Here is a 22787-nt window from a genome sequence, read left to right on the forward strand (position 1 = left end):
TCAGCCATGACCTCCAAAGGTTAAGAGCTAAAACTACACAACTCAGAGAAGAAAATTTCTTCAAAGAAGGAAATAGGAATAAATTGTTGTGACTTGGGATTAGGCAAAGATGTTCTTAGATATGAAAGCCCCCCAAAATACCAGATTCATAAAATAACAAATTAGGCAAATTGAACTTCATCAAAATTATATGCTCGACAGGGTACATCAGCAAAATGAAAAGATAACAACAGGTATTGGTGAGAATGTGCTGAATGGAACACTCATACATTGCTGGTGGGGAGAGTTCTTTTCAAGATGGCAGTGTAGGTAAACACTGCACGCCTCCTCACATAACCACATCAAAATTATAACTAAATACAGAACAACCATTAGTCAGAACCACTAGAAATCTAGCTGAATGAAAGTCCTGCAACTATGGAATTAAAGAAAAAACCACATCAAGAGTGGTAGGAGGGGTGGAAATGTGGAACGAACTGGTCTCACACCCATGTGTGGCGGACAAAAATCAGGAGGGGTATCTCTGGAGTGAGGGGTCCCAGCCTGCCCTAAAAGGAACCCCTTTCAGGCCAGAGATCCAGTGCCAGGATGATAATGTGCCATAAACCAGTGTAAAAACCAGTTGTGTAAAAACCAGTGGGGACTGAGGCTGTGGAAGAAAAACTGCTAGAGTTCCAGGCAGTTCCACTTGAAGGACATATAAGCAGACTTACACTGACTCACTCCCTCTGAGATTCAGCGCAAGAACAACAGACTAAAAGACACCAGAGGCATATGCGGAGAAACTAAAAGGTGAGAGAAGAGGGGGTAGTTTTCTCCCAGAAAGAAGTGCTGACAGAGGCCCTCCCCGCACAGAGCCAGTGGGCGGGTGCCATATCCGAATATCTGAGACTCCATCAAACTGGCTTACACTGTTTGCCCCGCTTTGGTGATTCCCTGAGGCTCTGCCAGACCCAAACAAGTTGCTTCCAATGGCTTTTCCACACAAATGGTTCATCTTGGCTCATGCTTCATTTTCCTAAATTCTCTCAAACAAGCAGCATCTGGTCTCTGCATGTCCCATGCCTATTGCCGTGGCCACAGACAGACCCGGCATTAGCAGCAGCCTTGGTTTACAGCTTAGACACTCTTGAGCACCACTGAACCTAGCACAAGATGTAGTTATCTGTAGACTGCTCTGCAGCTTATGCTGGGTGGCCCTGGACAGAACACAAGTGGTGGCTGACCTTGGCCTGCACTTCCTAGGAGGCCCCAGAGCCTGCACACCCAGTGGACAGCTACAGACCACGTCAGAGCACCACCACCCACCACCTCCACAAAGTGACACACTCAAGGGGCAGACTCAGAGGGCACCAGGGCCCTGCTGAAGTAAGTTCTGACCTGTGGAGTGGGCCCCTGTGGTAGAGATCTGATCAAATTACTGGGAAGGAGTAGGGAGAGGCCATAGGAAGAGGTGACCTGAGGCAATGGTAAATAGTTTAAGATGGAAGTGGCTGACAAGCTGAACACCTCTGGTGTTCACGGAGTTCTGGGCCAGAAGATTTAAACAAAAGGAAGGCAGAAATGGGCTCTATTTCTCTTCCTTGGGGATGTGTGGATGATTGCGCTGTAGCTGCCTCCTTTTCCCAAAGGATGGTATTTTTAAATGAGAGAAAGGGGGCAGCCTAGGAGTAGCCTGGCAGAGGGTGACAAGGTTTTCTTTGGGTTTTCTAGAGGAGCAGTCCTCAACCTTTTTGGCACAAAGCTTGGAAGACAATTTTTCCAAGCATGTGGGTATGGGGGAGGGACAGGAGACGAAGCTCAGGAGGTAATCCTCTCACTGCCAAGACAGCAGGCAGAGCTGAGGAGGTAATATGAATGAAACTTCTTTGCTTGCTTGCCTGACACTCACCTCCTGCTGTGTAGCCCAGTTTCTAACAGGCCATGGACTGGTAATGGTCCACAGCCTGGGGTTTGGGGCCCCCTGTATAGATGAGCTTTTAGGCAGAGGCCTGTCATTTTTCCAAAATTGTGTAGTTTTGTATATTATGTTGTTTTAGTTTGTAAACTAACCCTACAGAAATAGATAATTAAAAACCAACAGGGGGAATGATAAGGGGAACCAGAGAGGTAAAGATTTCAGCCTTAGTTGATAGGCTTGAGTGACTAATGGATATGAAAAGCTGTTCTTCAAAATTTTGTAGGTTTTGAATCAAGACTCCTTTACTTTTTCACCAAACCTCTGCCTCTGGAATTTTGCCTAGAGGGTGGGAGCAGACAGCAGGACCTCAGCTGCTATTCAGTAACACCTGTACAGATGATTCTCCATAGTGGTTAGAGGTGGGTGGTCAGTGGTCACAGCCTGTCCTTGCAGTTCATGGGTCTGGGTAAATCCCTCCCACTAACGTGCCGACAATAAAAACTCAACTATAAGAGGAGGGTATACTCAGCCTACATGGTGAGCACACCTTGAGTATATAGCTTGGGTGACAGGGGAAACTGTGCCACTGGCACCTACAGGACACTTACTACATTAGGTCACTCTCCAAGGCAGGAAGTTGTAGCAGCTCTACCTAATATGTAGAAACAAACATAGGGAGGCTGCTAAAATGAGGAGACAAAGAAACATGGCCCAAATGAAAGAACAGAACCAAACTCCAACAGAAAAAATTACAGGGAATCAACAGTAGAGTGGGTGAAGTTGAGAGTCCAATCAGCGATTTAGTACATAAGGAAGTAAAAAATATCCTATCAGAACAAGAAGAAAAAAGAATCCAGGAAAAAAAATGAGGACAGTGTAAGGAGCCTCTGGGGACAACTTCAAGCATACCAACATTTCGCATCATGAGGGTGTCAGAAGGAAAAGAGAGAGAGCAAGAAATTGGAAACCTATTTGAGAAAATAATGACAGAAAACCTCCCTAACTTGGTGAAGAAAATAGACATCCAAGTCCAGGAAGCTCAGAGACCCAAAGAGATCCATATGAAGACACATCATAATTAAAATGCCAAAGGTTAAGGACAAAAAGAGAATCTTAAAATCAGGAAAAGTAGTTATCCAAAAGGGAGCTTGCATAAGACTGTCAAGACTGATTTCTGAAAACAAACTTTGTAGGATCAAAGGGATTGCCAAGAAATATTCAAAGTGATGAAAAGCAAAGACCTATAACCAAATTACTTTACCTAGCAAGCTATCATGTAGAATGAAAGGGCAATGAGCTTCCTAGACAAGAAAAAGTTGGAGTTCATCATCACCAAACCAGTATTATATGAAATGTTAAAAGATCTTCTTTAAGAAGATCAAAGATATGAATAATAAAATAGCAATAAATATATATCTATCAACAATTGAATCTAAAATACAAAATAAACGAAAAGCAGAACAGAAACAGAATCATATAAACAAGAGAATGTTTTGAGGGTCACCAGATAGAAGTGGGGTTGGGGCAATGAGTGAAAAAGGTGAGGGGATTGAGAAGTACAAATTGGTTGTTACAGAATAGTCATGGGGACGTAAAGTACACCACAGGGAATACAATAGCCAAAGAATATATGTGCCTGACCCTTGGACAGGGACAATGGTGCAGGGATGGCCTGAGGGTGTGGGTGTGGGTCTGGATTAATGGAGACCAAAGGGGGAAAATTGGGACAACTGTAATAGCATAAATAATAAAATACAATTTCAAAACAAAACAAAAAAATTTTGCTGGTGGGAACATAAAATGGTACAAACTCCTTTAAAAATAACTACTGGCAGTTTCTCCAAATTACACATGTACTACATAATCTGGCTTTTCCTCTTTTAGGTGTTTAATCAAGGGAAATTAAAGCAAACATCTATACAAATATTTCTACATGAATATTCTCAGTAGCTTAATTTGTAGTAGTCCAAACTTGGAAACAACCCAAATAAATGGGGAAACAACCACTTGGTATCCATAAACAAGTGAAGGGATAAACAAATTGTAGTACATCTATACAATGGAATACTAACCACTATACAATTAAAAAAAATGAGCTATCCATATGTGCAACAAAATGGATCAATTTGAGAATAATTATGCTTTGTAAAAGAGGCCAGGTTAAAATGAATATATAATATACATTCTTAAATTTACATAAAACCCTAGAAAAACAAACCACTTACATGTATGTATATATAAGATATATATAAATAAAACAGACTGGTGGTTGTATAGGTATAAAGAAGGGTGAAAGAAAGGGGCTATAAAGGGATCTGGGGGAAGATTTTGGGTGGATATGCTTGATATCTTGAACAGCCATGGATTAATTGAGATATATCTATCTCCAGACATGAATTTTAAAGCTTTAAATATGGTAGCTTATTGTATGTCAATTATACCTCAATAAAGCTGTAAAATCTGCCAGTACTAGGCCATTTTCTCCAAGGAAGAAAGAGTTCTGCTAGAGATAAGTGTAGTCTTTGTATAATAACTCTAGGAATCACTTAGTTTGGAGTTAAGTTTATTAAGGGAGTACCTTTACAGTCTGCACTGCTGTCTCACTGGAGATTTCTTTTGTCTGCTGAGATGCAGTACCAACAGATAATGCTTCTTAAATTTTTCCTTGACTTTCACCTTTTATCTAATACTATATTTATCTTTAAATTTGTAAGTACCACCACCTTACTTTTACCAATATTGCTTTTAGGAAGGTGCTAGAGGAGTTAAACATGACACCAAGCCACTTAAAAATCTGCTGTGTCATTTTTGTGGTTAAATTTTCCTAATTCTTTCCTCAAAAAAACTAAAAGTGGAACTTTCAATCCAGCAATGTCACTGCTGGGACTATACCCTAAGAATCCTGAATTACCAATTCAAAAGAACCTGTGCACCCCAATGTTCATAGCAGCATTATTTATAATAGCCAAGTGCTGGAAACAGCCTGAGTGCCCATCAGTAAATGAGTGGATCAAAACACTGTGGGACATTTACACAATGGAATACTATGCAGCAGAAAGAAAGAACTCCTACCCTTCACAACAGCATGGATGGATCTGGAGGGCATTATGCTAAGTGAAACAAACCAGGTGGTGAAATACAAATACCATATGATCTCACCTATAAGTGGAACTTAATAAAACAAACAAATGAGCAAAATAGAACCAAAGACTTGGTTCTATAAAGAACAAACTGACAGTGACCAGAGGAAAGGTGGGAGGGGGTAACGGGGGAAAGAATAAAAGGAGCAATCAAAGAAACACAAACAGAAAACTCATGGACATGCAACAATGGGGGAGGGATTGACTGTGAGAGTGGGGGAGGGTGACAGGGTAGGGGTGAGCAGTGGGGAAAAAGGAGGGACAACTGTAACTGAACAACTATAAATTTAAAAAACAATTTTTCCTAATTCTGTTGTGTTGCTATTGAATTTCGGGGCTACTTTTACTACTTCTTTTGTGAAGGGAAGGAAGGGCATGTATTTTTAATAAAATATCCTAAAATATCTTGTACTAGAGTTTGATGCTATTATTTTTTCTAGTTAGAACTTACCCACAGATATTATTGCCTTCAGGGGAAAAAACCTATTATGAATAAATAATATGACAATTTTAGGAAAAGGAAACTGGGGTTATTGTTTATGATTAAATCTGATTTTGTATGATTTACAATAAAGGGTTGCATAACTAGCACATTAAAAAGCAAAGTAATAATATGCTTATGCATAATATAGCTTAGTTTTTACAAATAAAATAAAGGTGTCTTAGAACAAAGAAGTTTTCTTGAAAATATTTAATAAAAACACAATGGAAATGATAACATTTCTAGAATATAAGAAATCAAATATCGTTGGCTTCAGAAAATAATGAACCGAATAAAGTCAGTAGAACTGGTTTCTAATCTGGTTGTATCACAAGAACCAACAGAGCTTTGTGCTGATATAGACATGGAGATTTTAATTCACTAGATATGTATGAGTAACAAAAATTCTATGGTTCAATAAACTATACCTTTAATTTAAAGGGAATAAAATTCTAGCAATAGAACATTAATCCATAAGCAATACTTACCAGTACCGGAATTTTGAACCTAATGTAAAGTAATGTGCAAAAAAATTCTTTTGAGGTGGAAGTGGTCTGTCCAAACGGAAGAATGTGTGATGTTCTACACATGCTTTCCACAAATTTTTGCATGCTCTGTAATTCACCATATTAAATCCCAACAAGGTTTCTCTAGATTCAAGCTGTAAAAAAATAAAAGCAGAGAATACCCAGAAAAATATCAAGAAATACTCCATTTCATCCACTTTTCACAGATATTGTAGCCTTACAAACACTAATCACCCTAGGGTTTGTTGTTGTTGTTATTAAAAAAAAAAAAAAAAAAAAAAGCAGCAGAATAAAGGTAAAAGTTTGTAAAATGTGGATCTCATTCAGTAATATTACAATTCTTAGGAGCTTTACTTTAGAACATAAAAATAAGTCTAAAAATCAATACATCTTTTTAAAAAATTCACTAGCTATAATTGTTTCAAAATATTTTCCTGGTCCATAAATTAACTTTAAGATATATCATCATGTCTTTTAATAACATTTCTAAGCTTACAAATCTCTCTAGGTATTAACCCTGAAGTGGTCGCACTTCTCAATGGAGCATGAGAGGGTAGCCTGGATGACATTGGTCATCTACTTTAAAAGTAGAAAATTAAATGAACAAATTAAAAAAAAAATTTTATTGATAATCATCTAAGTAACTTCTGTGAGAAAGATGGACTTTGGATTAAAACTGACAATTATTTTGCATGGATGACTGTTGTCATCCACATGACCACTCAAGGGTTAAATAAGTAAAAATATTCAGCATTTTTAAATACTAATGAAACTCAAATTTAAAACTGAGCAACAGAATAGAAGCATCTCTTTAATTTTTCTCTATAAGTTTGGCAAAAATTACTATTTAAAAAGCTTCACTGAAGTCAGCTATACATAGTGAGGCACACGTCATAAGCATACAGCTCTGATTTTCACACAATGAATGCAACCATTTAACCTCCAACCAGATCAAGAAACAGATCATTATTAGCACCTCTGAAGTATCCATTGTCTCCCCTTCCTATCACATTACCTTGTTTTTTGAACCTTGGATACATGAAATCATACATATGTATCTTTAGGTCTGACTTTGGTTCAATATTATATTTCTATATTCATCCATATAGTCACAAAGAAGTAATTCACTCCTTTTCATTCTACATAGTATTCTAGCATATGAATGTATCATTATTTACCCATTTATTATTGACAAACACTTAATGTTTTCAGTTTGGACATGAATAAATATTGCCATATATACTCCTGCATGTTGTCTAATGCACGTAAGTATATGTTTCTGTTGTTGAATCATAAGATATGCATTGTGTTCACCTTCAGTGGATAATGCCCAGTTTTCCAAAATGGTTGCATATATACATATGCTGCCTCCCACCAGCAGTGTGTGTTCCATGAACTCACTACTGATTTTAGCAATCTTTTCATCAAACTATTCTGGTGGATGAAAAGAAGTACACATTTTGGTTATAATTGGTACTTCCCTGATGACTAGTGAGGTTCAACATCTTTTCATGTCACTGGTCATGTGGATATCCTCATTTTTGCAGTGTCCATGAAGCCACTAGCATATTTTTGGATTCTGCTGGATATACAACCAAGGATGTGGTGTGTGTGTTATATACATATTCTGTAATACTTGATTCTCTTCTTAATGATGTCTTTTCATGAATACAGTTCTCAATTTCAACACAATCCAAGTTATTAAATGTTTCTTTAAAGGTAGTTTTCCTTCTATGTCCTGTTAAAAGAAATCTTTGCCGATCAGAAGGTCATGAAGATATTTTCCATAACTAAAATACAATAAAATGCCCATGTATAAGTATTAAATTACCATGTTAAAAGATAATATACTTAAAATATCACTTTTTGATCACCAGAGAATTCTTAATTCTGCTTAAGAGTTGCTTTGCATGCATTAACAAGTATAGTTACATGCTGTATCACATATCACAAACAATGAAAAATGACAGTGAATGTCTCAGAGTATGACTGTAGTAATTGTTCTCAGTGGAAGCAAAATCTTAGATGCCTTTATGCTCTCCTTTTTTTGACACTTTAAGTCCACATGTGATTTTAATGTTTTACCAACTGTATTGGGAATGTAACAAAAATTTCCCGCCTGTATTGTAAAAAACAGATATAGAAAACATGGAACTGGGATAAGTAGATTCTATTGCCCTGGTTGGAGCGGCTCAATGGATTGAGTGCTAACCTGAGAACCAAAAGGTTGCCAGTTTGATTCCCAGCCAGGGCACATGCCTGGATTATGGGCCAGGTCCCGAGCTGGGTGTGTATGAGTTGTTTCTCTTCCTCTCTTTCTCCCTACCTTTCCCTCTCTCTCAAAAATAAATAAATAAAATCTTTTAAAAAAAATAAAGGGATATTTCAAAGAGAAAACACTAACAAGGCACCATTCTGCAGGGTATGCCTGTGTAGTATATAAATCCATTATTTTTTAAAATATATTTTATTGATTATGCTATTCCAGTTGTACCATTGCCCCCTTAATTCCCCTTCATCCTGCACCTCCCCCCAACCAGAATCCCCCTCACCATAGCTCATATCCATGGGTCATACATATAAGTTTTTTGGCTTCTCCATTTCCCATACTGTTCTTAACCTCCTCCTGTTTATTTTTTACCTACTATTTATGCTACTTATTCCCTGTACCTTTTTCCCCATTCCCCCTTCCTGCTGCTAACCCTCCATGTGATCTTGATCTCTGTGATTCTCTTCTTGTTCTAGTTGTTTGCTCAGTTTGTTTTAGCTTTTGTTTTCTTAAGTTTGGTTGTTGATAGTTGTAAGTTTGTTATCATTTTACTGTTCATATTTTTGAGCTGCTTCTTTTTTTTAGATTAAGTCCCTTTAACATTTCATATAATATGGGCTTGGTGATGATGAACTCCTTTAACTTGACCTTATCTGGGAAGCACTTCATCTGCCCTTCCATTCTAAATGACAGCTTTGCTGGATAGAGTAGGTCTTTGCTTTTCATGGTTTGGAATACTTCTTTCTAGCCTCTTCTTGCCTGCAAGATTTCTTTTGAGAAATCAGCTGAGAGTTTTATGGGAACTTCTTTGTAGGTAACTCTTTCCTTTTCTCTTGCTACTTTTAAGTTTCTCTCCTTCTCTTTCATCTTGGGTAATGTAATTATGATGTGCCTTGGTGTGTGCTTCCTTGGATCCAACTTCTTTGGGACTCTCTGAGCTTCCAGGACTTCCTAGAAGTCTATTTCCTTTGCCAGATTGGAAAAGTTCTCCTTCATTATTTTTTCAAATAAGATTTCAATTTCTTGCTCTTCCTCTTCTCCCTCTGGCACCCCTATGATTTGGATGTTGGAATGTTAAAAGTTGTCCCTGAGGTTCATAACCCTCTCCTCATCTTTTTGAATTCTTGTTTCTTCATTCTGTTTGGGTTAAATGTTTATTTCTTCCTTCTGTTCCAAACCACTGATTTGAGTCCCAGTTTCCTTCCTTTCACTGTTGGATCCCAATGAACATTTTCCTTTATTTCACTTTTCATAGCCTTCATGTTTTCTTTTAGTTTGCAACCATACTCTGCCATTTCTGTGAGCATCCCAATTACCAGTGTTTTGAACTCTGCATCTAATAGGCTGGCTATCTCTTCATCACTTCCTTTTTTGTTGGAACTTTGATCTGTTCTTTTATTTGGGCCATACTTTTTTTTTGTCTCAGAGCACCTGTTACATAAAAAGGGGAGGAGCCTTAGGTATTTGCCAGGGCGGGGCAACGCACTTGGCTATGTTGTCCTCTGTCTGTGGAGGAGGGGTAAAAGAGGGAATAATGCTGCCTACATGGTTATCAGCTGGCTTTCAGTCAACTCCTCCACTACCCACAAGCAAATTGGGCCCTTCTGGTGCTGATTCCCGGTTGGTGGGTTTGTATATGTTCTAGGATCCTGTGGAGCTCTCCAAGGAGCTCTCCTGTAAGGTTGGGAGTTTCTCCTGCTGCCTCAACTCCCACAGATTTTTACAGTCCGAGGTTTCGAGGCTTTATTTCCCTGTGCTGGAACCCGGGGTTGTGTAGTCTGTCTCACTCCCCAGTTTTCCCCCTTGGTTTATCCTCATGCATATGTGGGATTGCCTGATCCACCAGCTGCTGCCTTGTCAGCCCAGGTTTTCCAGCTGCCACCTTGCCTCGCATCCTCTCCACCCCAGCTGCCCATCTCTGCCCCTCCGACTGGTCTGGATGAATGTTTCTTCTTTAACTCTTTGGTTGTCAGGCCTTCATACAGTTCAGTTTTCTGGCAGTTCTGGTTGTTTTTTGTTTTTAAATTTGTTGTTGCCCTTCTTTGGTTGTGTGAGGCGGCACAGTATACCAATCTACACCTCCATCTTGGCCAGAAGTCTTTAAATGAATTATTAGTTCATTTTTTGTTATTGATATTACCCAAGGTTAAACACATTCCTAGTGATACATTACCTCAGACAATGGTTATGAGGATTAAATGATATGAATATGATTGATATCAGGCACATAGGAAGAGTACAATAAATGTTTGTTACTAATAACAACAGTACTGTCATGGGACACAAATTTAAAAAGTTGACTTCTTTACTGTCATCTATGCATATAAACATTTAAAGTAAAATATTTGTTCTCTAGTTTCTGGATAAAACTTACCATATTTTACTTCTCTAAACATTTATTTGAAAGGTACAAAAATGTCCACAAATAGCATTAATCATAATAGCTACAACTTGAAAATGGGAAAATTATTCACTAACATAAGAATGAATAATTAATTTATGGTACATTCATTCAGTAGAGTACCATATAAAAATGTAATAAACCATTGCTACATGCAATAACATGGATGGATTTCACAATGCTAAGGGAAAGTAAGCAAACAAAAAGAACATTCTATAGCATTTCTTTTTTTAAAGTTCAAAAATAAACAAACTAATCCATCGTGATACAAATGAAAATAATGTTTACCTTTTGAAAGGATTAATGACTGCAAGCGGGCATCATCTCTATTAGCAATACTACTAGCTTCTGAGGTGGTAGTAATGTTCTACATATTAACATTATATATCATACACTTATTAAGCACTATACCTAATGTCTGCATACTTTTCTATTTCAATAAAAACTCTGTAGAAAAAACTTTCATATTTTCTGAGCATAAATGATGAATCATCATGACTTAGTAGATCAATGTCTTCTGATAAAATGCAGCTGAGTCTAATACATTTTTTAAGATTTTGAATACATTTTTACACATATACAACCATCTTGAAAAATCTGCATTGATTTGTCAATATCTTTAAGAAATAATGTTAAGTCAAAGGATAAGGTTTGTTTAATTTGATAAAATGGAGAAAGGTGCAAGATAAAATTCTTCTCAACACTGTATTTTCCATGATAATTCAATGTACTGTATTTAATACATAAAAAGAACATTACCACTACAAATACGAGAGAAATGTACTATATGTTCATGAACTAGAAACCAAACTAAACACTCAGGTTCCCTAAAATGAAATGAGCTTATATATGAAAAGCAGCACTACAGATTTAGTAGTAATAAGAAAAAGGACATGTAAAATGCTCTCTTACTGCCCTCATGAATGGGGCCCGGGGAACTGATAATGAACATCATGATTGAGATCAGTTTCTAAGTTAAAGAGATAGTAGAATGGATAACTAGAGGAACTTTAAATCATAACCAGAGAAACACCAGGGAAATCAATACACCTTGTCATAAAATGTGAATTAATTAACTCAGCAGGCAGTTATCAGTAGTATTAATAATACTTTCACTTGAAATAAAAGTTCTGTCATAAATGATTTATCATTTAAGATTTCATTTATAATAATTATTATATTAATACTCACCAATTCTTTTCTAAGTTGAATGAAAAACTGTTTGCACTTAAATGAAATTTTTACAATCTTCAACCTGGATAAAAAGTGAATAAATTGAAGTATTTAAAATACTGAATAAAGATGTAAACATTAGCAAATTAAATAAATCTTTGAAAATATCAATGAAATTGGTAAGTGTCTAGCCAGACTAAGAAAAAAAGAAAGTACACAATTACTAATAACAGGAATAAAAACGCAGATATTACTACAAATACCACTAATAATAAAAGAATACTATGATTAAGTCTACATCTATAAATATGATAATTTTAATGAAATAAACCAATTCTTTGGCAAAACTCACATAGGAAGAAATACTTGATCTAAATAGGCCCACACAGAAGTCTCCCTTCATCTGTAGGGTATACATTCTAACACCCCAGTGAGTGCCTGAAACCATGGATAATACTGATCCCTACCTATGTTATACTTTTTTCCCTATACCTACTTACCTTTTCACTTAAAGGAAGCAATTTATGGCCTATTTTTGGCATATGCAAATTGTTAGCATCAGTACTTTGGCACTTTTGAGGGCATTATTAAGTAAAATAAGGGTTACTTCAATACAAGCACTAAGATCTGGTAACTGTGAGGGCTTCTAAGTGACTAATAAGCAGGTAATGTAGAGTGAGGGTGCTGAAAAAAGTGATGATTCACATCTCTGGCTGGATGGACCTGGAGAGCTCAAGATTTCATCACCCTACTCAGAACGGCATGCAATTTAAAATTTATGTTTTGTTTATTTCTGAAATTTTCCATTTAATATTTTTAGATGATAGATAATGGAAACTGTGGAAAGCAAAAAGCAGTTGAGAAGGGAATACTATAGCTATTAAATAAATTTAATTAATAACCTCCCCCCAAAAGTCACCAGCCCAGGTGTGTCCACTGGTGAACTGTACCAAACACTTAAGTGAAACATTATACCAATACTTTATAATCCCTTTTGGAGAAGCAGAGGGCATACTTCCAAAGTCATTCTGTGATGTCAGCATTACTCTAATAGTAAAGCCAAACAAAGACATAAGAAAACTACCAAACAATATCTCTCATAACCACAGATTCAAATATACTAAATAAAATATTATGAAATGGAATTAACAATGTCCAGGTGGGATTTATCCCAGAAATGTGAGGCTGGTTCAACATTAGAAAATCAATTAATATCAACCAACAACTCAAAAGACTAAAAAAGAAAAAAAAGTGATAAGATTCCATCAATGCATTCAGAATAAGCACTTGACAAAACCCAATGCCTAGTTATGATTAAAAACTCTCAGTAAAGAAGAGATGGAGGGAACGTTTCTCAACTTGATAGCTCCTACAAAAACCCTGCAACTAACATACTTAATGGTATAAAACTGGAAGCTTTCCCACTAAGATCAGGTAAAATGCATGGATGTCCCCTTTAACCACTCCTTTTCAATATCATGCAAAGTTCTGTTGATGAAATTAGGCAAGAAAAAAAAATGAAAGACAATGACTGGGAAGGAACACATAAAACTGTCTTTGTTCACAGATGACATGGTTATCTATATAGAAGATCCAAAAGAACTGACAAAAAATCTGAAAGTAGTAAGTGATGATAGTAAGATTGCAGGTACAAGGTTAATATAAAAAATCCAATTGTTTTCCTATATACCAACAATAAACAGGTGGGAATCTGAAATTAAAAGTACTATACCATTTATATTAGCACCCCTAAAATGAAATACTTAAGTATAAATCTAAAAATTACATATTAGAACTATATGAAAAAAATTATAAAACTCTGATGAACAAAATCAAAGATTTAAATAAATGCAGGGATATTTAGTTCATGAATAAGAAGATTCAGATATATCTTCTGATAATTGTTTGTCAAGTTGTCAATTCTTTCTACTTTGATCTATAGATTCAATGCAATCCCAATAAAAATCTCACCAAGTTATTTGTGGTTACTGTCAAATTGATTCTAAGGTTTATATGGAGAGGTCAAAGACCCAAAATAGCCAATGTAATGTTACAGGAAAAAACGTTGGAGGACTGATGCTACCTGAGTTCAAAACTTTCTATAAAGCTATAGTAATCCAGAGAGTGTAGTACTGGTGAAAGACAAAATAAATCAATGATACAGAACAGAGAACTCAAACAGACATCCACAAAATTCTAATCCCATGATTATAATCAAATGATCTTTGAGAAAGGAACAAAGGCAATACAACAGAGCAACAACAGTCTCTTCAACAAATGGTGGTGGAACAACTGGACATCCACATGCAAAAATAAATAAATTTAGACAAAGACGTTAGGCCCCTCACAAAAATTAACTCAAAATGCATCAGAAACCTAAATATAAAATGTAAAACTATATAACTCCTATATTTAACTTTGGGAAAAACTAGATGACCTTGGGTATAAGACCAAAAAAATCTAGATGACCTTATAACACCGAAAAACATGATTCATTAAAGAAATAATTAATAAGTTTGACTGCGTTAAAATTAAAACCTCTGTGTAAGGCAATGAATTAGAAGACAAGTCACAGACTAGGAGAAAATATCTGTAAAAGACACATCTGATAAAGAACTATTACCCAAAATATACAAAAAAAACTCTTCAAATTCAACAATAAAAGAAACAACTCCATAAAAAATGAGCCAAGCCCCTTTACAGACACCTCACCAAAAAAGATAAACAGTTAGCAAACGTGTACAGGGAAAGACACTTCACATTAAATATCATCAGGGAAATGCAAATTAAAACAAGATAACACTACATACCTATAGAATGGCCAAAATCCAGAATAGTGAAAATATCAAATGGATGACAAGGATATGGAACAACAGAAACTCTCATTCATTTTGGTGGGAATGCGACATGGTACATAGCTACTTTGGAAGACTATTTGGTAGCTTCTTAAAATGCTGAACATATACATACCACACCATATAGAAATTGTACTCCTTGGTATTTAACCTACAGAACTGAAAACTTATGTCCACATAAAAATGTGCACATGAATGTTAATAGCAGTTTTATTCATAATTGCCAAAACTTGGAAGCAACCAACATGTCTTTCAGCAGGTAAATGAATTAATAAACTGTGGTACATCCAGACAATGGAATATTATTCAGTTCTAAAAAAAATGATGTATCAAGCCATGAAAAGATATGGATAAAAAATAAATACATATCACTAAGTTAAAGAATCCAATATGAAAAGATACAAACTAATTCCAACTATGTGACATTCTAGAAAAGGCAAAACTATGGAGAAAGTAAAGAGATTAGTGGGTGACAAGGGTAGCTGGGGAGAGGATTAGGCAGAGCACAGGATTCCTAGGGCAATGAAACTTCTCAGTATGATACAATGATGGGTATGTCATTTATACTTGCATATTTGTCCAAAGCCATAGAATGTAATACCAAGAATAAACCCCAGTGTAAATTATGGACTCAGGGTGATTATGATGTACCAATGTCAGTTTTATCTTGGCAAACAATGCAACATTAAACTGAGTGTTGTTATGGGGAAAGCTATAGATGTGGGGGTGAGGGGATAGATGGAAATCTGTATCTTCCTCTCAGTTTTGTTGTGAATCTTAAACTGTACTAAAAAAAACACAAGTCTTAAAAAATTAAATAAACAAAAACAATATGCAACATTTGGAGAAAAATGTTAAGACTTCAAGGTTTTATGCAATGATTCTAAAGTTTTTAATATAGTATTAAAAAACAATCACTTTAAAATTTTACCTTTCTACATTGCCTTTCTTCTTATATGCAACTCATATTTTTAACCTTATATAATACTCAGATATTTTTAACCTTCAGACCTAAAAGTCTTGAGGCCAAGGGATTCAATGCCACTTAACAAAACTTGATTTGGGATCCTGGCCCAATCACCTAAGTATTTTCATGGTAATTCTAAGTTTGAATATTTATGAAGTACAGCACTATCCATTCAAGAAGTTCTCAGGAGAAGAAGAAACAAAGATTTAAAAGTAGTAACAAGTAAAAAAGAAGGAAATCTTACCCCTTGGGACACCATGGATGGTTCTGAAGAGATTTATGTTAAGTGAAATAAGCCAGTAAGAAAGAGACCAGTATCATATGATTTCACTCATATGTGGAATGTAATGAACAAAAGAACTCACAAGTAAAACTGGTCAACCCAGAGATAAAGAGCACGCTGTCAGCTATGTGGAAGTATAGAGGGATTGGGGGGAAAAAGAGATAAAAAACATATGGACACAAACGATAGTGTGGCCACTGCTTGGGGGAGTGAAAGCAGATGGAGAAGGGTATAGAGGGATAAATGGCAATGGATGGAGACTTGTTTTGGCGTAATGAACACACACATTGATAGATACAACAGGATACAGATGATGTGTTGTGGAACTGTGCAGCTGAACCTGTATAATTTTGTTAACCAGTGTCACCCCAATAAATTCCATAAAAAGGATGAAAAAAAGTAGTGATGAAAGCCTATGTGAGCTAAGGGATTTCAGCAAAAAGATACATACTAGAATAACAGCGGGCAAAGAGTTTATTTAAAGAAATAAAGCATAGGACATTCCAAATCTGGGGAAAGTAGATTAGTGGTTGCTTAGTGCTGGAGGTGGGTGGGAGGAAGAGGAGGAGATGCAGAATGACTCTTAATGGTTATAAGGTATCTTTGAGGGGGAAATAAAAATGCTTCAAAATTAGGTTATGGAGATATTGTACTCTGTAAATAAACTAAAAGCCATTACTTCATACTTTAACAAGTGAACATATGATATGTGAGCAATATATACGTCAATAAATCTATATAAAATGCAGTTTCTTAATCTACATCGTTTTAGGGTTCAATACATTCACGATTTTAGTAACACATGTAACTGGCATTTGCATTTATCACTGTCATAACATTTTTTGCTCTCTATTTGTCCAAAGTTTCATGTGTTTGTCCTGGAATAGTAACTATATAACTATTTTTTATTGTTTTAATGGTTACCTTTTATCATTATTGTGTTTATTTCATTCCCCTTTTGAAAACCATTTTATTAAGTATAATTTGACATTCAATGAATTGTGCATATTTGAAGTGTTCAATCTGATGTGACATTTTTATAAATATATACTTGTTCAATCATAACAATCAAGACTGACTATATCCATTATAGCCAAAAGATTCCTTCCACTACTGTAATTTCCTCATCCACCCAACCCCAAGGTAACAACTGATCAGCTTTCCTTGACTACAGTTTGCATTTTCTAGAATTAATATGAATGGAACCAGGTTATGTACTCTGCTTTATCTTCTTTAACTCAGCTTAACTATTTAGAGATTCATCCATATTGCTGTTTTTCAATAATTCTCTTTCTTGGCAAGGAGTATTCCATTCTATGGATATATCGCATTTAGTTTATCTGCTCAATGCATAATAGAAATTTATGTTTTTTCTAGCTTTGGATATTATAAATAAAGTTATGACAAATTTGAGTGCAAGTCTTTGTGCACACATTTGCTTTAATTTCTCAGGTAAAAACTTAGGAATAAAATGGTTCAATCATATGGTAGGTGTATGATTATATTTGTAAGAAACTATAAAACAGTGTTGCAAATTGGTTGTACCAATGTATATATTAATATAACCACACTAGCCTTCTTATGAGTTCAATTTCCATGTATTTTCATGTCTTATCTTTATTTTCAGTCAATCTACATATGTACTCATATCTGCAAATAAAGCGATTTTTCTTTTTTCTTTTCAATCTGTTTGCTTTTTATTTCATATTCTTGCCATAATATGTTGGTTGGGACCTCTGCAATAAAGCTGAAGTAGACAGAGTAAACAAACACTTTTTCTTGACGTTACTTACATAAAAAGCATTGACACTTCTACCATTTAGCACATTAACAGATTTTCCACAGGTGTCTGTAATCAAAATGTCCTTTTATGTTTTATTATTATTATTTTTTAATCCTCACCTAAGGACACTTTTTTTTCATTGCTTTTAGAGAGAAAGTGAGAGAGAAAAACATCTATGTGAGAGAGAATCATCAATTAGATACCTCCCATACATGCCTGGATCAGAGAATCAATAACCCGAATGGGGATTATATGCATCTGGACCAGGGGTTGTATGTGCTGTGCTGGACTCGGAATGGAATCCACAACCTAGGTCTGTGCCCTGACTGAAAACTGAACCTGCAGCCTTTTGGTTACAGGATGATGTTCCAATCAACTGAGCCACACTGGCCAGGGTTCAAAATGCCCTTTTACATAGTTAGTTAAATTTCAAAAATTATGAATGGATGTTTAATTTTGTCAATTTCTCTTACTGCATCTACTTGAAACAATTATGTGGTTTTTCTTCATTATAATAATAAAGCTAAATGTACTTAATTGATCTTCAAATGTTAAAACAACCTGGAATAACCTCTATTTGGTCCAATAAATTATTTTTATCTATTATTGAATTTAATTGGGTTAAGTTTTATTAAGGATTTCTGCATCTATGTTCATAAGTAACTATTCATCTTGTGAGGTCTTTGGTGCTAGAATTAAGGTAATAATCAGATGGAATATCTAATTATTAGGAAGGAATATCTTCCTCCTTTATTTTCTAAAAGACATTATATAAAATTCGTATTACTTTTACCTTAAATGTTTGATAAAATTGACAAGGGAGTCCTGCAGGTCAAAAGGTTTTTAATTACAAGTTGATTTAATTAATACAGAAGTATTCAAAATTTCTATTTCTTCATTTACTTTTGTTCATTCAGTCTTTCAAGGAATTTGCCCATTTAATCTAGGTTGTGAATGCATTTGTGATATTCAAATCTGTTCATAGCATTCTTTTATTGTGCTTTTAACGACTGTAGGATCTGTAGTGAAGTTCCCTCTTTCATTCCTGATATCATTGCTTAAATCTTCTGTCAGCATAACCACAGACTTTAATTTTTCTCTATTTGTGTTCGCTTTATATTTAATTACTTTTCTTCCTTCTATCACTTTGAGATATACTTGTTCTTATTTTTCTAATTTCTTAGGATGAGAACTCAAGACAACTGATCTTCGATTTTTTTCACTGAATATACACATTTAAGTTTTAAAATTTCCTCAAAAACACTTCCGTTGCATTCTCAAAATCTCATGTTATATTTTTCATTTCTGTTAAAGCTATTTCTAATTTGTCTTGTGATGATTTTCCTCTTTGACTCATGATTTATTTAGAAATATTTATTAATAAGTCTTTGGATGTTTTTAGTAATCTGATTGTTATAGATTTCTAATTTAATTTCACTGTCATCAAAGAATATACCCCACATGATTTAAATTTTAAAACTTTTACTTATTGATTAATTTTAGAAAGGAAGAAATGGAGGGAGAAAAGAGATGAAGAGGGAGAGGGTGTGAGGGTGGGAGAGAGGGGGAGGGAGAAGATAAGTGAAGAGGGAGGGAAAGAAAGAGTGAGACAGAGAGAGAGCTTGAGGTTGAGCAATTTGTTGTTCCACTTACTTTATGCATTCTTTAGTTGATTCTTGTACATGCCCTGACTGGTGATCAAATGGGCAGGCAACCTTGGTGTATGGGGACTATGCTCTAACCAACTGAGCTACCTGGCCTAGGCTGTTTTAACTCTTTAAAAAAATTACTTAGGCTTGCTTTATGGCTTAGCATATTTTTTCTCCTAATAAACATACCATGTGCACTTGAAAAAATACGTATTCCGCTGTTGTTGGGTATACTAGTGCATAAATATCAATTAAGATAGTTGGTAGTATTAAAATCTACTCCAGCTGATTTTATTGTCTAGTTTTCATATTGATTGTTTAGATGCTCACATCTTCAAATAGGATTGTAGAAGTGTCTATTTCTCCTTTAGTTTCTGCCTCATGTATTTGGAAACTCTGTTATTAAGCACATACATTCTCGTAACTGTTTCTTGCTTTTTTCTCTGGTCTGTGGGCCATAGTTTTCTTCATCTTTGCATGCCTTTTAATATTTTTTTTTTTTGGAAACTGAATGCTACCCATATTGCAGTAACTCTGATACTGATTTCCATTACCCACACCTTGTTATTGTTATTTGTTGGATTATTTTCATGAACTCTAACCCTACCCATCAATCCCCAGTGTTAAGCATCTGCTGACACTCTGCAGGAAAGCACAGCTTTGGATGTGCCCACAGTAATTCTAAAATGACAGCGGTACCAATCAACCCAGTCTTTCAATAAGCACACCCAGCTATAACACTCCCCTAATATCCATACTCCTAAATTATCTGCAACGATGCTCTGGGACATAAATTCCTTTAGAAACTAAAGCAATCAAATTATAGCTTCCTTAAAAGAATAGTTTGTGAGGTGTTTGAGCCTATATCCTCTTCTATCTTTGTTTTTGTCTCCCCTGTTGTCTCTGGGTTGCCCTAGAGATTACTTCTTAAATAGTCTGAGCCAATTATTTAAGTTATAATCCCCTGTTATACAACAGGCCTATTGATAGGGTAGTGAGGTGTGGGTTCGGAGGAATCATAATTCTTTAATCCTATGATTAGGTCTCAATAGTTTAGTGGCCAGTGACCCCTGGCTATGACCTTCAGTGCTTTTCAGCTCACCCCCTTCTTAGGAGAGACAATAAAGAAGGAACTACAAATGGGTATTTCCCTTCACCTACTTCGATTAGGCTCTTACTGATAAAACCCCATGTTGGTTAAATATTGATAAAACAGATTTCCTTAAGGACAGACCTTTACTAAAAAGAACAAGAAGTGCACTGGCTGGTGTGGCTCAGTTGGCTGGAGTGTCATCTTGTAATCAAAACATTGTGGGTTTGACTCCTGGTCAGAACACATTACCTAGGTTTCAGGACTGGTCCCTAGTCAGGGTATGTGACATTTCTCTTTATCTCTCTCTCCCTTCCTCTCTTTTTAATATCAACAAATGTATAATCTGGGGGGAGGATTAAAAAAAGAGAGAACACAAAGCTCTGAGCACATTTTGAATGGTTACTTCCCTGTTTATCAGCACTACCACCCCCAATTCTTCCAGAGCATGAGTAGATTTTTCTCCAATTTTCACCTTGAGAACCTTATGGACACCTGATAGTAAAACTTATAGAAGCCTGGGGGCCTTCTTATGGCCAAGACTGCAAGAGTTTTCATCTCTTAAGCTAGTCTTTGCTCAGTCTCCAGCAATTAGTCAATTACCCTTTAAGTATTCCTACCAGTTGCTGGCTGCAGCAGTAGTTTCTAGTCCTGGTAAACTGTCATTTATTTTTTAAAGATTTTATTTTATTTTTTCATTATTAGAGAGAGGGGAAGGTAGGGAGAAAGAGAGAGAAATAAATATCAATGTGTGAGAGAAACATCAATCAGTTGCCTCTGGCATGTCCAACTGGGGACCTTGCCTGCAACACAGGCATGAGCCCTGACTGGGAATCAAACCAGAGACCTTTTGGTTCTCAGGCCAGCATTTAATCCACTGAGTGACCTCAGCCACAGTGTGATAAACTGTCATTCTTTATATTCATCTGTCTGTCCAGTTTTCAGAACTGCAATATGCCTTGTGTCCTTAATTCTCTGAGGGACCTAAAAAGAATTATCGATTTTCAGTTTTCTGATTGTTTTTTTTTCTTGTAAACACAGGAGTGATGACTTCCAAATTCTTTGTTTTATCTTTTTTTCTGGTTTATTTTTTTAATATATTTTATTGATTATGCTATTACAGTTGTCCCATTTCCCCCCTTCTCTCCCCTCCACCCTGTACATCCTCTCCCACCCATATTCCCCCCCTTTAGTTCATGTCCATATGTCATACTTATGAGTTCTTTAGCTTCTACATTTCCCATACTATTCTTACCCTGCCCCTATCTATTTTCAACCTACATTCTATGCTACTTATTCTCTATACCTTTTACCCCTCTCTCCTCCTCCCACCCCCCTGTTGCTAACCCTCCATGTGCCCTCCATTTCTGTGGTTCTGTTCCTGTTCTAGTTGTTTACTTAGTTTCTTTTGGTTTTGCTTTAGGTATGGTTGTTAATATTTGTGAGTTTGCTTTCCTTTTACTATACATGTCTTTTCTTTATCTTCTTTTCTTAGATAAGTCCCTTTAGCATTTCATGAAATAAGGGCTTGGTGATGATGAACTCCTTTAACTTGACCTTATCTGAGAAGCACTTTATCTGCCCTTCCATTCTAAATGAGAGCTTTGCTGGATAGAGCAATCTGGGATGTAGGTCCTTGTCTTTCATGACTTGGACTATTTCTTTCCAGCCCCTTCTTGCCTGTAAAGTCTCTTTGGAGAAATCAGCTGACAGTCTGATGGGAACTCCTTTGTAGGTGACTGTCCCCTTATCTCTTGCTGCTTCTAGGATTCTCTCCTTCATTTTACCTTGGCTAATGTAATTACGATGTGCCTTGGTGTGTTTCTTCTTGGGTCCAACTTCTTTGGGGCTCTCTGAGCTTCTTGGATTTCTTGGAAAACTGTTCCCTTTGCAAGATTGGGGAAGTTCTCCTTTATTATTTGTTCAAATACGTGCTCAATCTGTTGCTTTTCCCCTTCTGATTCTGGTACCCCTATAATTCGGATATTGGAACGTTTAAAGGTGTCTTGGATGCTCTTAAGCTTTTCCTCGATTTTTTGAATTCTTATTTCATCATGCTTTCCTGCTTGGTTGATTCTATCTTCCTTCTGGTCCACTGTACTGTTTTGAGACTCAGATTCCTTCCTTTCATTATTGGCTCTCCTCTGCGTATCTTCCTGCGTCTCTTTTATGGTAACCTGCATCCTTTCATCTAATTTGCACCCAAAATCAACCAATTCCGTGAGCTTTCTGATCACCAGTGTTTTGAACTGGTGATCTGCACATCTGA

At 35.9% G+C, this 22787-nt stretch overlaps 1 protein-coding gene across 5 annotated transcripts in view; it reads right to left on the minus strand.

Annotated features, from left to right (window-relative positions):
- Nucleotides 1–22787, minus strand: part of PTPN4 (protein tyrosine phosphatase non-receptor type 4) — a 292305-nt gene that overhangs the window by 83709 nt on the left and 185809 nt on the right. For all 5 annotated transcript variants that reach the window (XM_036023611.1, XM_036023614.1, XM_028533478.2 and 2 more), the window contains 2 exons: nucleotides 11910–11973; nucleotides 6010–6182 (listed from right to left, as the gene is read on the minus strand). In XM_036023611.1, coding sequence (XP_035879504.1) covers nucleotides 6010–6182; nucleotides 11910–11973 — 237 coding nt within the window. The remainder of the gene's footprint in view (nucleotides 1–6009; nucleotides 6183–11909; nucleotides 11974–22787) is intronic.

Source organism: Phyllostomus discolor, chromosome 4 (assembly GCF_004126475.2).
Source record: "Phyllostomus discolor isolate MPI-MPIP mPhyDis1 chromosome 4, mPhyDis1.pri.v3, whole genome shotgun sequence".
Classification (NCBI taxonomy): domain Eukaryota; kingdom Metazoa; phylum Chordata; class Mammalia; order Chiroptera; family Phyllostomidae; genus Phyllostomus; species Phyllostomus discolor.